The following is a 17888-nucleotide window of genomic DNA, read 5'->3' on the forward strand; positions in this document are numbered from 1 at the left end:
TCCCATTGATAATTTGATCTAGAAAGTTAGTGTTTAGTCTATCCAATTGATAATTTGATCTAGAAAGTTAGTGTTTAGTCCAATTGATAATTTGATCTAGAAAGTTAGTGTTTAGTCTATCTAATTGATCTAGATTTCTTGTTCTTTTGTCAGTTATTCAACATTGCAATATTTTCTTATGAAGTTTTATGTTACGTTAAAATCTTTATCGCAAGCAAACTAATAATGTCACTCCTCACTTAAACTACGAAGTTACTTAATTTAATGTTTAGTTAAGCAAAAGGTTTAAGTGGGAGATATAATAAGTTCAGCCACTTGAAAGTATTGGAACTATCGATGTGCTTTTTACTCACATTGAAAAACTAGATACCATAATTCTTTCGTAACCAGTAAAGTAACTAAAACGAATCACAAAATAGCTTGTTTTAAGCATTTAGTTGAAAACGAGGGATAATGTCATGATTTTAACTACTAAACTTTCGTTAATACTAAGAGACGTCATATATTATTTATGTGTCTTCAAATTGTATTCTAAAATTAATTATTTTGCGCATATTTGGTAAAAATAAATTAGAATACTTGAAGACGTATCAGCATTTTAATCACAACGAATGCACGAGTTATTTATTTAGATTATTGCTTTTCTCCTATAAAAACAAAAACGATTTAAATATACATTCACAAAAATTCATCCATATTCGGTTGTAAACTAGCGAATCGTTATGTGTGTGAAACATTTATATTTAGTGTTATTACTATGAACTATGATAACTTCCTATTCTAACCTCTTCACATTTCCGCTTTCATGTCTAGCTACATGTTATCTTGTCGTTATTGTAGATCTATTCTTGGTCAATCTCATTGAGCAGGAACTTTATTTTGGTTTATAACTTCGTGCATATAAGTTATATGCGTTATATAAGCTCTACGTATTACACTGTTAGTTTTATGATTTTACAGTGAATTCACACACCTTCACGTTGGGCTTAAAAGATCAAGTCATTTTAAGTGCTATTTTCTGTTGTTTTCCTGTTTTATATAGATTTCATGAAACTTCCTCTAAAGTCGTAAGTTTTGAGCGTAAGGCTATAACATAAATAACGTTGAATATGAACTTAAAACGTTCCTTCATTTCTATTTGTCATTTTTAACGCTTTCTCAAGAGCCTTGTTTTCGATTAATATGTTGTATAACCTATCGTCTCTCGTGTTATCGGTTGTCTTCTCGAGTTTGTTGATATGAGAGAGCATCTACTTGTCTGTAATATTTCATTAACATGATTTGTACTTGACAATTAAAACTGTAGTATTCCAGAAAAATCTTAACTTTATAGGGCTATTTATGAATGACATGACGCTTGTTTTGCCCTTTGATAACATAATAATAAATAAATATTATTCCACTTTATTTAAGAATATTTCAAATTTGATATAAATAGCAAATTATTAGACTCTTTGATTGGGAGTAACTCTAAAATAGTTATTAATGTGTTTTTGTTTTGTTAAAGGTCAGAGATCTTGAAGCGTTGCTTAACTTCACTCTATGTTAGTTATTAACCTGTGAGATATTCTTCCTTAGGTGAATAAAACTGTTTGTCAATTCGTCAGTTTCCATTAAGGACCCGGCTGAATATTAGAGCTTAAAGTTGAATTAATACTAGATTAATTATTTTCTCATCGGAGGTTCCACCTTAGTTGAATGAAATTGTTTATCAATTAGTCAATCTCAATTAAGAACCTGACTGAATCTTTGCGGTTTACGTTGAATGATTATCAGTTCCTCCCATATTAACTTTCACACTTCTCAGTGATGAGTAACATCGTATGTCGACTGACGAAACTCCATTAATTACCCAGTCAAAGCTAGTTATTTAAATTTATGTTATTTTTCATTCTTATGAGATGTTTTGTTATCAATTTAGGTCCACTCAAAAGTCTTCCTGCAAAGACAACCTAATCAATTACAACTCACTAAATCACAACTCTTCTAATATGAAGAAATAGATTCAACTTGAATAATATTCAACATGTGAAGGCTTATGTAGCATTTTTTTATAAATACAGTGATGATACGTTTAAATGTCATAAGTTAAAAATATGTTTTTGGTTAGAGACAACTTTAAACATAATGATTATTTAAAAGATTAAAAAGAAAATTACATAGATACTCACGTATAATTAATTGAAACGACTAGTGAATTCGACTACGTTACCATAGTATTAAATTTATTTGAATCAGTCCTTTGTTTCGAACTCTTATGTTATGGATTTATAAGACACGATATGTAATATTTTTTTCCAGTTTGAGATTCCAAATACGTTTAATGATTAAAACGAAATTGTATGAATAAAGAAAACACGATGCGTGTGCTACTGCAATAGTAACATTTCGTAAAGACTCACTTTACTTACGATAATAAACTAAACAAGGAGATGTAGAAAAATAATTTTAGTCTAACAAAAATAAATAGATTACTTAAATATCTAAAACAGTCAAACTTCTGATAATGTTTAGTTTTCTCTGATGTAAAGGATCGCAATCCAGTATTTACCTTTGGTTATTTTAATATCACTGATGGATATAAATGTGGATAAGCATAACCGTAAAACTACAACAATCTGCCATTATAGGAAACAGTTCTATTGGATATACAGGGTGTTCGGAAGGTCACTCTGCAGTTTTGTAATCATATTTTATTATATTCATTCAGTCTATTTCAAGCCAGCAACTGATAGCGGTGTTTAGATATTGAAACATGTCTGTTAATAAATATATACAGTAAGTGCACAGTGACTTTCCGAACACCCTGTAGTATGTCGAAACACTACACACTGATTGAACACATAACTATCCAACTATTATAATTGTTAAAGCAGTTATGTGGGGAATAATATTTCACCAATAATGTCCAGATTCTTCAAGAGTTGTATTTCTTGCTGTGTTCTGCAACACTAAAGTAAGGGTGACATATCTTACTATGTCTTATAACAATGAACTTAGAGTGGTATTTCTAATTATGTCTTATAACAATGAAGTAAAAGTCTCATTTTCCACTAAGTTTTATAAAGATAAAGTAAGAGTGTCAGTTCCTACTAAGTTATGTAACAATGAAGTAATAGAAGTTCTAGTATATATATTTTTAAACGACCAAACAGAACGCTAGCAAGAACAGACTGAGAGATCATGGAAAACAGAAAGTTTAAGAGATGTGAATTAAGTATTTGTTTGTTCAAGGGTCAAATTCGTATTTGTGCTTTAAACGGTTCTTTGTATCGTTTATAATAACATTGTTTTTTTTTCAGATCTCTTTCACCGAGTCATTCTTCAGAGTGGGTCAGTTTTTAGTCCCTGGGCCATCGCAAAAGATTCGCTGTTTTATGCTCGTCAAGTAGCGAAGAAACTTAATTGTCCTACGAGCATTGATACCTCAACAATTGAATGTCTTCGTCATCGTCCACTTCAGAAAATATTAGACGTGTACATAGAAATTCCTGATTATCTAACAACATTTGGACCAACAATAGATGGCATATCATTACAGAACGATCCAGAATATCAAATGAAAGAAAATAGCAATATTAATCGTCAGTATGACCTGCTTTTTGGCGTTACTCGGGCAGAATCGTACTTTCATTTTTCAGCTAGAGAAGAAGTGATAGGTATCGACTTGGATAGACGAAACAGAATATTTCGAACATTGGTTAGAAACCTCTATAATTACCATCAACAAGAAATTTATCAAACAATCATCAACGAGTACACTGACTGGAATCGTCCTACTCAACATCCTTTTAACTTACTGGAAGAAACTGTGGATGCTTTGAGTGACGCTTTGATTGTAGCACCACTTGTCAAGTTGGGAAACATGCAAGCTCAAGTTCGTCAAAATACTTACTTCTACGTGTTTGGCCACCAATCCGAAGCGGGAGACTATTCTCCTAAACTTGGCTGTATCCACAGTGAAGAGCTTCCCTACATATTTGGTGCACCATTAGTAAGCTCTCTAGCACACTTTCAGCCTAACTACACTCGGCCAGAGGTGGCACTGTCAGAAGCTGTTATGACCCACTGGACGAACTTTGCTCAAACTGGGTAAAGCATTAAAGCACTTAGGCAGAACAGCTTTGTGTTTTAGATTTTGTAACATCGCAGATGTTTATTTTTTTAAATATACTGTTAATGAGCAAACATTTACTTAACTGGTGTACAAACATTTATTAAACTAGCGTACTTCAAGCCAAACAACACTCGGTTATTTGGAGCTGTTACACAATGTATTTATTCTACATTCCACAACATGTTTGTAAATCTTTTAGTTTATCATTTTATTAAAGATTTTGATTTGTTTTCAAGAATATATAATAAATCATTCAGGTGTACAAGTTATTTAATATTCAAAATAGGACAGCCCATCACCATATGATAACACCAATAAATGCATAAAGTATGCAAGTAATTTTCCTGGAATGTTGGCAGGTTTTTCGACGTGATTTTAAATTAGGCCTAAACGAATCAGCATGCTTTCACTGTATAAAAATTATGTTGCCAAAACGACCATACAGCTATTTATACGTGAGTAATTGAAATCTTATGCTATTTTACGGGATTAAGCAAAATGTTTGTAATTAAACCAAATTAACTCAGTTTTGTTTCGTTTTTGCATAACTTTGCTTTATAAAACTTCTGTCTGTTAAGTTCTGGTCAACTTCAAGCATGCATGACGGTGATCTAGACGACCAGGCAACATTGCGTTTGTTGCCCAACTTTCAAGACAACATTTAAAAATGTTTCATACCGCGCGATGTACTCTTAGCTGTGATTGGCAAAACATTCATGATGTGAGATAAAATAATACTAATTATTATTTCATGTGAAATGATGCAAATGGAAGTGATTTATTTCCATAAATCATGGAGATAATCCGACTAAGATAATATTACAGCTGATGACAGCACCATGCAATACGAAATTTTTCTAAAGTACTTCTAGGAATAATAATCAAAAATACATTTAAAAAACAAAAGATATTTATTCGTTTTAATCATAAATAGATTATGAAAAACTAAACCAAAATCCAGATATCTGTCGTAATGCTACAGTTATTCAGATAGGTAGGGTTAACGTTTAAAAACAATCTTGGCTAAAACGTAATTAATTTCATTAGACCAGCTAATCAGACTAGTTGTGTTACAACACACGAGCTCTTAGTTGAAATGCTATTTACGTCAACAGTGAATAAGGTATCGATTCGACAAACTCTTACTGACGCAAAATATAACTGAAAGTTGAACTTAATTTCACTATATATTTACTTACCTAAACCTGCATGACTAAAACTGTCAACTCAGAGCTCTATAGAAACGACATTTTTATTTTATTAATTACGAAACGTCTTAACAGTGATTCTTTTTTCATTTCATAGGAATCCAAATTCGACCACCCATAGAAGTGATGTAGACAAACTTTCACCAAAGCTTAATCGTTTCGAATGGCAGAGATATGACTCCTCATATCAGAAACATATTACTATTGGTAACTATTCACATTTTTTATTTCCTCAGAAAACGCGCGTTCGGATCCAGACATATAGATATAGATATACGTACGGATTCAGACTTATATATATCTATATAGATATAAGTTCGGATTCAGACTTATATATATAGATAGATATAAGTTCGGATTCAGACATATATATAGATAGATGGATATAAATTCGGATCTAGATATTTATATAGATAGATAGATATACGTACTATTTATTACATTACAAGCAGGTAAAAACTGGTAGAAACTCCTGAACTACAGTTTGTTTTTTATTATTATAATGTTACTTAACAAATGCAGATCGATGCATTGCAAAAAAATGAAGGAATATTAGTGAGAGTACCTCGTTACGATAAAAACCATGTTATAGAAATTGTTAAGGAAACTGCAATTGAGTAAAAATGCTTTGTTTTACGGTTTACCCACGAATTTCATTTACGCTTGCGAACAGAAGAACAATACATTTCTGGTAACCGGTTTTGGGAGATTAAACATTTATTCAAACTGGAGAATTCGAATGGGAAAAACAAACTAAATACTGCTTCTAGCTGTTAAGCTGATAGTTGATCTATCTTAGTTTGGCAGTGAAATTTCAAGTCAAATTATATTTATTGTGGATTGCACTGGGAGTTATGTAACGCTGTTTTTAGCAAATGTCTAAGATATTTTAACCTAATGAGTGCTGCGCAAGTGAACAGGAACGTTGTACAGTCGAAGAAAAGAAGTATCTATACAAATTATTCGTTCGAGACATTTAATATCCAGATTTTGGTTCCAAACGCTTTAAACGTTGATTGTTCTTAAGCTCAAAGCCACGCAATGAGCTATTTGTGCTCTACTGATCATGGATGTCGATACTGTGGGCTTTTCATTATTACCAAACATTGATAATATAAGAATAGTATGAGAAACCTTGTTTTCATATAACAATATCGACATAACCGTATTGTATTTAATATTAGATCTGATATTTATAAAATACCGCAAATTCACAGGTTGTGTACCCAAAACAATGATGACGAATCCCATTTAAGTTCTTCAATATACTTCTAATTTCCTTGGATTATTTTTATTAGTTGTTCTTTTACATGTCACTAAACTTGACTTTAACATGTGGTAGCCATAACTGTGGGCTTAGTAATTTGCATATTAATTGGAACCTCATTAACTTGTTGGAGATAAATTTTTATATTGTATTTAGAAATCGTTTATGTCCTTTAATCAACTTTTTGAAAACGTAATTTGCATTTAATTATTAGGTTTACATTTAAAAAACATGTTTGCTTTTAATTATAATGCTATAATCCTTAACAACGGTATTGTTCTTTCATATCTATATCGCTTGTTTTAATTTTGAGTAAAAGGAGAGAACATACGTTGTAAAGATCCAATTATGGACCAAGAGCCACTTGTTAATTAAATGTTTTGTTATATGTCTTTAAATAGTTTTCAAATTATGGAAGTTTCACAATGCACCAGAATAATGTACCCCAAAATTACAAAATGTAATTCGTGTATAGTGTTCATTAGGAAAAACCTCAAGAAAAACTAATCCTTTCTGTAACTTTGATTTATTGTATATGTTTCTAGCTGTATATGTTACAGAAATAAAGAAGTTTGAATCTTATAAGATATTATACTGGAGTACATTTGACGTTCAAATCAAATTCGCTAAATTTTTATTCATTTGCATTGATTTTTTCATACTGCATGTGTTTATACGTTATGATATATTTTCCTTGAATTAACTAGAACCATCACAAATGCCACTTATTTAAATTCGACGATTCTGCTATGCTTATTTTATAAACAGTTGTTCGTTGTTTTAATGAAACGAGATAAAGTGTACTACCCCTGTTACACAGTGTTACTAACACTTTTCAAAATAGGTAATGGATTTTTGTTTACATCACAGCTGAATTCTGAGACTAAGCGCCTATTACGTACGGCGCTACGTTTTTTACAGATCAGATTGAAGAGTATTGCATTATCTTTGGACCGTATCTCGCATATTCTTTCTCAGTAATCCTGTTTGGTTTCATGTAATGGAGACTTGAATGTCAAGTGTTTAAAATTAGCACTGATAGTGGCAGTTTTAGCATCAAACGATATATGATTAGTGAAAAGCATACTTGCTGTTGTTCTAAAGATAGATATGGAAGCGGCCCGGGATGACCAGGTGGTTAAGGCACTCGACTCGTAATCCGAGGGTTGCGGGTTCGAATCTCCGTCACACCAAATATGCTTATCCTTTCAATCATGAGGGCGCTATAGTGTGACGGTAAATCCCACTATTCAATGGTAAAAGAGTAGCCCAAGATTTGCAGGTGGGTGGTTACTACTAGTCTTACATTGCGAGATTAGGGAGGGCTAGCGCAGATAGCCCTCGTGTAGCTTTGCGCAAAATTCAAAAAACAAACGAGATATGGAAGCCTATATGTATTAAGTAGTGAACTAACATATTAGTTTAGATTTCTTTAACAAGTCATACTCAGAACAATCTCTAATGAAACTAAATAACAATTGGTATTTTCAGGTTAATCTTTCAATATATACCAAATAATTATGCTATTCATCCGCAGAAGATCCTAAGGATTCCTTAATAACTTCATTGTTGCCTTTCCACAATACGTTGTCGTTTTCAAGACGGTCATACCATTCCAGTAAAACACTGGGAGTTGTTTTGGTTTTTCTAAACCAATTATTTATTTTATTTTATAGAACTTAATAGTTGTTCTTTAAGTAAGGAATATAGAACTCTGATACTTGTGATTCAAAAGCGACATCCATCAACATGTTTTTATCTTGTCATTTTTATCTTCAATTACTTATTCTGAAGTAATTTAAGTTCGACTGTTTTTAAAGCGTAAATATGTGTGCAGACTCATAGATTTGAATATCACGATTTGATGAGTTTACGTTAAACTTAAACCGACTCTTGTCTACACTTGACAGGAATGAAGTCTCGAGTGCGGGACCATTATCACGCCCATCAACTATCATTCTGGTTAAATCTCCTTCCCGCTCTCAACAGGGCCGGGTCGGAAGATATTCATGGCGAGCACCACAGGCTCCATGATTACAATAACCCTTCCTCGTACGATGGAATCATACGAAGTCATCACTCATCCTCCACTCAAGTTGTCACCACCGTCTCTTTTACTAGAGAAGACAGTGTTGCCACGGAAACCAGTGAAAGCAGTTCAATTTCACAGATGAAGTCGAGCGTGGAAGTAACTTCGCAAGCTGTGTTAGAAAGCGTCTTGATTGCCACAGAGTCGGCCAATAAAAACGAATCTAAAACTGTTGTTTATCAAGAAGAGATATACTCTACAACACTCAGTGTGACTATTGCTGTTGGATGCTCCCTTTTAATCTTGAACGTTTTAATTTTTGCTGGAGTTTACTATCAAAAGGACAAACCCAGAGACTTTAAGCTGGATAAAAGAATTTACGAGGTAAATAAGAACTGATGTCCATATGTTCCTCATAGATTCGCATACGTACGTATATATGTATGGGTAAACCCTAGTAATAATTATTAAAAAAACTCTGATTCAAATCTATGAAAATACACAATGAATACGAGACAATTAGAAATGCCTGAAACGGTAACTTTGTTTGTACAAACAGTTGGTGTGTCTATAGCTAAAGACTATTTCACAAAAAAAAGTTTTTAATTCGGATTTTTTCAGACTTTACTTCGTCATTGAATGGTATTTACCAAACATGTTGCATTTGCCCATAAATGCACGTTTGCAATAAAATTACCATATAATGAAATATTTTCTTTACTAATAGAAAATGTAATTAATCAACAGTATCTCTGTTTCTTCTTAGAATTTTAATAATCTATTAGAGATTGGATATTTATTATAGAAAAATCATAAATATTTGTCACAGTTTTCAAAGCAGAGCAACTGAACAATATATTTTGGATGTATTCTAAATTTTATAGCTTTATTCAGAGAGTATGAGAACTGCAACTGCATGATTTTAAGGAAAAAAAGAACTAAATATTTCGAAGTATAAATGTACATATTGTTATTTAGAAGTATGTACAAAATTTCTAATTTGTTCAAGACGTGATTCCTGCATATTATTTGTATTCTAGTCTTAACACCGTAAACCGGGCCTGGCATGGCCAAGCGTGTTAAGGCGTGCGACTCGTAATAATAATTTTAATAACATATCTTAAGCAATTATGATACAATTTATAACAACCATTTATTTGTAAACTGAAGACAATTTTAAGTGTTTTAAAAGGTCATATGTTGTTCAGTAGTTATTCATTTGTAAATAAAGATGGCAGTTTAATATGCAACATAAAGATGATATTGACGAATCTAGGCTTAATAAAGATAAGTAGGTGCAGGCTATGTATTTTTTAATTTTCTTTTGCCAACGTAGTTACTAAACCCTTGTGAACCAAACTGAAATCATTTGAAATAACTCAGAGAATAATAAGTAAAATGTTGTATAAAACACTAGATAGAAGTAATTATTATTATAAATCAGTACAGTGCTTACAACACTTGTGCAGAAAGTGTCACATTTCTTATTATTTATAATCATGTATTATATTTGATTTGAATATTTCAAAGAAGTAGCTATTTATTTGTATTTAGTTTATATTCACATAAATGTGTCAATAAAAGTCAAACATTTCTTCTTCTAGAATAATATCTAAATGATTTTCTGCCCGATGTTCTTAAATAATTATTTAGGATAATAAATATTTTTTGGTAAATTTCGTCTTCATTTTGTTATTTCTTTATGTTTTCAGCGTTTAGTGAGGCTCACAATCACTTTAATTATAGATCATTTGTTCACACAACACACCAACTTCTCGCAAGCACCTGATTCAATGTAGTTCTGTGTTTCCTGCATGTTTTTCCATACTTCTTCCTTAGATTTAACAGTTATTCCCTACATTCTGGAGCTTAGTGCATTTTACAAATGTTCAACAGAATTGAGATCTAGTGGGTGTGGAGATCAGTCTTTTATCTTGTTTACTTTCTTTTTTTCAACCAGTCTTTCACAAGGTTTAGATATGTGTTTGGAATTCATAACTTGTTGGCACAGAAATTACTCAGCACTTAAATATCTAGCTGATCTCTTCACATTTCTTTTCATAATACTAAATTTCTCTTAGCTCTGCCTTCATTAGAACATGTTCATTAACACCTAAAACTGCTAAACACAACGAAATTTTTATATTCCCTTTTGCAGGTTTCATGATGGGCTGCAGACACTTCTTTTTATATTCTTATGATGGCTTTTCCTCTTAGCCAAATAAATATAATCTGGACTTACTTGATCAAATTACTTTAGAGAAGAAAATAATATACTGGCTTTTTGAAGCTTTTATTTATTTTTTGTTTACTTCAACTGATAAAGAGCTACTCACTAGCAGCCCGAACAGTAATTACCTTCTGTTTCATTTTATTTCTGTATGTGTTGACATCTTGAAACCATAATATTTAGCAAACTTCTGCAATGAATCTGAAATGTCACATTGTTTTTTCTTCTGACTTTGGAAAAATAACTTCATCTGGGTTATGTTCTTCTCATCACACTAGCTTCTAGAATATCGTCTTTCTTAGACTAATTGTACTTCCTTAGAATAGAATATGAATTTATTATGTAATATTTCAGCTTCTTCCTATTTATCTTTGGCTGTAACCATCACTGGATAATATTTTTATTTGCACAAATACAAAAAAACTGCTCTTTTCCTATTTTGAAAAACGTGGCTATTTATTCTGAAATTAGTGACTCTTAAACTAACCGGTATGTTTATATTTGCATCATTTCAATTACCAACTCATAAAATTAAGTTTACGTAAAGACTGGTCTATACTTCTGCCTACACAATTGTTTCAGCAGATTTGACATGTAACCTTTTTAAATTATTTACCAAAATAGAAGAAAAATGTAATTGAATTTTACTTACAAGTTACCTGAATTATATATTCAAAGTACAAATGAATAGCTATTTTCTTTGCAGTAGTCAAATTCTAAAACATATAATGATTATGTTAAAATGAATCATTAATTGAATACCATTGGTATTAACTGAGTTTTCGGACATAATTCCAATAACATCTTTTGAAGTTTGGACAGATTATGAGTTTAAGTTACTTATGCACCAACAACGTTTCGGGAAATATTTAACATTTAAGTGTGTTACAACTGTCATGCTTACTCAATAGTGACTTTCGAATAAGGTTGATGCCGGAGTGTTTCCTCTTCTCACTAAATCAAAATTCCGTAACGGTTAAATAACTCTATTGATATGTACGTATATAGCAAGATATTTTTTTCACAGTCACCAGGATGTGCAGACGATGATCCCCTTCCAAAATTAAATCAAATGAACATGGAATTATTGCATGCGAGAGCCAACTCTTCCTCCATACCGTCCACTCATCCTCAAGAACTTTGTTTCCCTCTTCCTCACACTTCTATGGCTGACAACACCGTTCCCAATTCTCTTGGAGTGCAAAAAGTATCACCACTAGAGGGCCAACCGCTCCTGGCACGCAGTTTGCAAGGACCTACGATTTGCCAGGAGATGAGGGTGTGAGTAGGTGTCTTTTCAGGACTGTAAGCATGTTTTGGAGTAAAAATTGCATTATCTGTTACAGATTAATGCAAAATAGTATAACGTACTTTTCTTTCGTTTTGTGATCAAATTTGTTAATGGTTTAAAACATTTTTTTTAGCATGCACATGGTGATTAACCTGTCTATATATTACATTGTTTTGAAATAACGCTGGTGATCAAGAAATATTTTGCCAAAATTGTACTTGCTATAGGGGTGAACAAATAAATGTTCTCCCATTACAAATGTTGTTAATTTGTTATGTTTTTATTAGATGATAGAAAAACATATAAAACTTATATGTTTTAATAACGCAGATCTGTTCAAATATGTTCTCAAATCCTAATTTTAACATTGGCTTTCGTAGATATCTGAAGTTTTCATGATTTTAGTTACATTTTCTCATAAAAAGTGTTGTGCACCTCCTATAGTTTCCTGGATTCTTCTTATTCCTATTAGCCTACAAAATAATCAAACTAGTTTCTCTGCGATAATTGAATGTAAAAATGACGCTCGAAATACCACAAACCAGATTCACAAGTTAATATTTAGTCGGCATTCCCTTGGATTCCAATACTGCTTTACATCGACGTGACTGTGACATGTTTTCAACGAGTTTGTGCAGATATTCCTGACTGATTGACTGCCATCCTTCTTTGAATACTTCAAAAAGTTCATCTTCTGTGTTTGGCTTGCGATCTTTCGTTAATCAAATTAACTCAGTTTTTAATCGGATTGACTCACCTGGTCATTTCATAACATCAATTATCTTATTTTTAAGATATCTTTTAACGACTCTACTATTGCAGAGAAACTTGTTTCACTGTTATTTAGGCTAATTGAAATGAAATGATTTAAGAAACCAACCACATCATGAGCACAACATTTTTATGATAAAGTGTAACTAAAATTGTGAAAAATTCAGATATTTATAAAAGCCAATGTTAAAATTAGGATTTGAGATCATACTTGAACGGCACTCGTTAAGTGCATTATAAGAACGTATAGTTTTATATATTTTTCTGTTAGCTAATAAAAAATATAGCAAATCATCATTTTCAACAGAGACCACTTCTTTGTTTGTCGATGTTCTGTACGTGAGCCAGTGACTCAGCGGTAAGCTTGAGAACTTATAACTCTGAAATTCAGGGTTTGATTCCACGTAGTGAACAAAGCAAATAGAGACAGTGATGTGATTTTACACTTAAAAACAACAAACGAGACTTGTTGTTGTTGACCAAACTTTTTATGGCATCGTTCTATTATAACAAATCACACTAAAATTTCAACGAACAAAACTTAATATACTGAAATAAAGAAATAATGCGGTAGGGATTTCGCTTTGAAATTATTTGATCTCAAACAAAAGTTCGAGACAAATATAACAAGGGAGTTCAGAAGATTATTTTCTCTTCACTTCTCTCATGTTTAAAAGGAACTGGTAGGCTCAATTGTGAATAGACATGATGAGAGAGAGGGAGAGAGAAAACATTCACATATATGTGCATGTGTGCACATGCTTGTGTGTATTTTAACAACCCAAGCCAGCAATAAAAAATGAAAAGAAACAAGATGATTGATTGGAAGAATTTTCCGTCACTGAATATGCTGTTTGAATGGTGTTGTGAGTAACGTAGGAAATGGGTGGGTAATAAAACTTTGTTTATAAGACCTAACAACCCACCAATATTTTACACTTCATTAGCATCATTTCATATTTTACCTAATGATAGCGAAACGTAAGCATACATTTGTACTGATAAACCATTCACTTAAAAAAAAACATAATATTGTAGAAAACGACAAACACCATATACCAGTTAGAAAAAATAAACAAAAATGGTTTTGGTTTGCTCTGAAACTTCAAATCTATTTTTAAATATTTTCTTCTTAAAACTTTCATCCCCAAATTTCTTTCAGCCGGAAAATTTGACCTAAAAGATCTTATAATATTTTGTTTTGCGTTTTTTAAATATATCCCTGCATACAAGAGCATTAATTACTATTTTTGAAAATATAGTAAAGTTATAGGCGTTACAGATTTTTATTCTTAACTTTAAGCTCTTTGTATTTCTTGGATTTTTGTTTTGACATTACCAGAGGAAATAACTTCTAGCCAAACAAAATTAACTGAAAGCACTGTGAAAGTATTTAATAATATAATAAGGCGAAGAGGATACGAGTAGAGATATATAGAAGGAAGAAAACGCCTAGCACTACTAACTTTAAAATAATTGATAAACACTTTAATAACAATTACAGTTTTTTACAACTTAAATATGATAAATATAGGGTTTTAATTCGATTGCATACTTTCCAGTCATTTTCAGGAACGTCCTGGAGAGACAACCGTTTAACAGTCACAAGAAAAAGAAAAGCCTACTATGAAAAGCATTGAAAGTGCATCTAGACAGCTAGTGCTCTTTTCATTTACGTTGTTGCTTTGAGCAACATAAATTCTTCAGTTTGCTGAAATGTGAACTAGTTTGTGATGTATTTGTTTTTAATTCTTAACAAAGAAAAGATGCCTTCATTATTATAAGAATTAATGGCGAAACGTTATACAGAACAGTTTTATTTATTAATTTTTTATTAAACTGTGATATTTTGATTTTTTTCTTCATTTGCTGGTTTATGTATAATATTAATTTATGTTAAGAAAGAGTACTGTATGTTATAAAATACATGTCATTTTCTTTTTCGTAAGCCCAGCACCCACAATTTCAAAGAAAACAAATAGATTTAAAAAGAAAACTATATTCTTATCGAGTAGCTCACTGAAACTGAGAATAACAGCTTATTATAATTTTAAACACAATCAACACAGACTCTATATCTCTTTATTGGTATCGTGTTTGAGTGCTTGTGTTGTAAAACGTCCGTTTAATGATCGTGTTTTAATAAAACAGAGACTTTATTGTATTTTTTACGCCTCACTTTTAAAATGCTCGCCATTATTCATATTTGGTTATTCAGTGAGTCGCTTGTATATTTTTTATGTTATTATTTTCGCTGGCCCAGAACCATCAATCCACATATATCAGATCAGATCCTTCGATAGGACGGCGATAATTTTACGGATTTACAACGCTAAAGTTAGTGTTCGATTCCCCTCGGTGGGCACAGTACATAGCCAGGTGTGTCCCTGCTATAAGAAAACACATATCAGAACAAATAGTTAACCCAGTAAATTAAAACACTAATTTAATATTTTGATATCACTGGTTGTATAGAATGTTACGAAACAGAAAATTATAATTATTAGAATGTATTTATTTATCATTTATATACACTCGCTGTTATTGTAATTTTTGGTCATAGTTCTAATAACATCTCAAAATACTCGGTCATCTTTAGATACTGAAGTTTGTTCTGAATACACAAACTGTGCAAATGATAGAGAATAGTCATGATGATATAAATGTATATTTATATTAGTATTTAAACCAGTACTAACAATGAAATTAACAGTAAGAAAAGAATGAAATGTAATTTCATTACAACATATAAGCAACAGGAATAATTTTATTACAGACGTTTATAGTATTTTAAAATAATTGAGCTGTTATAGAGGTATGACATCACTGTTCTATAAAGAAGTGAGTCATATATGCTTCTCACAATGTAAATCTCTCGTAAGAACTACAACAATAATGGTTTAGTTGGTCTATAGGTCTTCCAAACGATTGTTCCCTGCTCAACCATTAATGTTTTTAATTTTTGTTATAATTTCTTAAATGATATTCATGGACCAAAAGATATATTATTTGTTGCCCTTCTCACAAACAAACTTTGCAAAAAGAAGGTCAAATGTTAGTTTGAAACATATACGAAAAGCTCATACTGACGACTAGTTATAGCTTTGTGATTAGTTAAAAAGAAATAGACTGGCTAATCAAGAAACCAGGCACAAGTCACAACATGTCCTTTGTGGTTGAAAAATGTTTTGATAGCAAAAGATGATTTGTGTTTACAGTTAAACCCTAACGTATACAACGTTCTATCTTTGTTGTACCCACCACGGGTATCGAAACCCGGTTTTTAGTGATAGAAGCATACACAATTACTGCTGTGCCACTGTAGACATGATTAAAGAGCTCATATGAAAGTTTCGACGTAGTTAATGAAATGACACCACTGTGTAGACGACGTAGTTAATGAAATGACATCACTGTGTAGACGACGTAGTTAATGAAATGACACCACTATGTAGATTTGTTTTTTGTATCCCAGCAAACTATTTTTATTGTTAGTGATATATATATATATATATATACATTATAAAACTTTTTTGTTTAAACCATTTTTTAAATAATACAGATAAGTTTGTAATTAATTATATAAAAGAAAGTTGATTACATCTGGCACATAGTTTGTAATAATTTTCTCAAAATTTTCTTGTATATAGACGAAATTCCATCACTCTTGCATTTTTATCCTGTCTGAAAAGAATTAACTTTACGCACACATGCACTTGTTTAATCAAAGTAATTCATTAAAAAATACTTCAACCCTTGTATTCTAGCTGCAAAAGAAAAATAAATTTTATGCTCTTAAAACTGATAGAATATTAATAAAATAAACTGTTTTTCAGTTCATGCATGTTAATATAGTTATTTTTTAAACGAAATTAATTTAATTTATATTTAGGCTTATTAATAAATTAATTTAAATGTAATACCACTCTTTTAAACTACTAAATAATCCAAATCATTTATAACGAGTTGAAAAGTTTTTTCTCATTTCAACAACTACAGTTAATTAGCTATCACTTCTCATGCTAAGACTGTACATTATGGAATGATGTGACGACCTAATATTAATAAACACAGTCTATACCTAACCACAGGTCTATCATGATTTCAGAACCTTTCAAATTATTCTACTAACTTTAAACCATGTTTATTATTTTTCATCAATGAAACTGTTGAATAAATAATTAGATCAGACAGGTCATTCGTATTACTTGAATCTGTTGAATAAAGAATTAGATCAAACACGTTATTCAGATTACTTGAATCTGTTGAATAAATAATTAGATCAAACAGGTCATTCAGATTACTTGAATCTGTTGAATAAAGAATTAGATCAAACAGGTTATTCATATTACTTGAATCTGTTGAATAAAGAATTAGATCAAACAGGTTATTCAGATTACTTGAAACTGTCGAATAAAGAATTAGATCAAACAGGTCATTCATATTACTTGAATTTGTTGAATAAAGAATTAGATCAAACAGGTTATTCAGATCATTTGAAACTGTTGAATAAAGAATTAGATCAAACAGGTTATTCAGATTACTTGAAACTGTTGAATAAAGAATTAGATCAAATGGGTCATTCAGATTACTTGAAACCTTTACACCCTTCATTAACAGTGAGATTCACATATTGCATCATGTTTAGTAATTTTAGGTATTTACTGTTAAAATATTTATTGCAAGGTATAGACTAAACAAACTGCTGATTTTTATATAACATACGTACAGGCCCCAGCAGTATTTAGTGAAGTTAGCTGCAGTATTCATGGTGTTTCTCTTTACACCTTCCGGTGCTACTCGTATATCATCAAGAACCAGTAAAATTATAGGTTCAAAAGGAATATTGCGCACAAATAGTTCAGAAAATGTGTTTAAATAACCGAACATGGTCAATCTATCGGTAATTCTAGGGTTAAGAGTCTATTTGCTGTTGTTGGTTTGTTTTTTTTCACATAAGAACAGGGAACGGCAA

General features: G+C 31.3%; 1 protein-coding gene across 2 annotated transcripts in view; it reads left to right on the forward strand.

Moving 5' to 3' along the window:
- LOC143245608 (neuroligin-4, X-linked-like) overlaps positions 1 to 16416 on the forward strand; it is a 94015-nt gene extending 77599 nt beyond the window's left edge. The window contains exons 4-8 of one of the 2 annotated variants that reach the window (XM_076491973.1): positions 3303 to 4092; positions 5423 to 5532; positions 8503 to 9005; positions 11879 to 12136; positions 14476 to 16416. In XM_076491973.1, the coding sequence (XP_076348088.1) occupies positions 3303 to 4092; positions 5423 to 5532; positions 8503 to 9005; positions 11879 to 12136 (1661 nt within the window). In that variant the 3' untranslated portion in view covers positions 14476 to 16416. The remainder of the gene's footprint in view (positions 1 to 3302; positions 4093 to 5422; positions 5533 to 8502; positions 9006 to 11878; positions 12137 to 14475) is intronic. The other variant, XM_076491966.1, reaches the window with a different exon arrangement.
- The last annotated feature ends 1472 nt before the right edge of the window (positions 16417 to 17888 follow it).

This window comes from Tachypleus tridentatus, chromosome 1 (assembly GCF_004210375.1).
Source record: "Tachypleus tridentatus isolate NWPU-2018 chromosome 1, ASM421037v1, whole genome shotgun sequence".
Classification (NCBI taxonomy): Eukaryota; Metazoa; Arthropoda; class Merostomata; order Xiphosura; family Limulidae; genus Tachypleus; species Tachypleus tridentatus.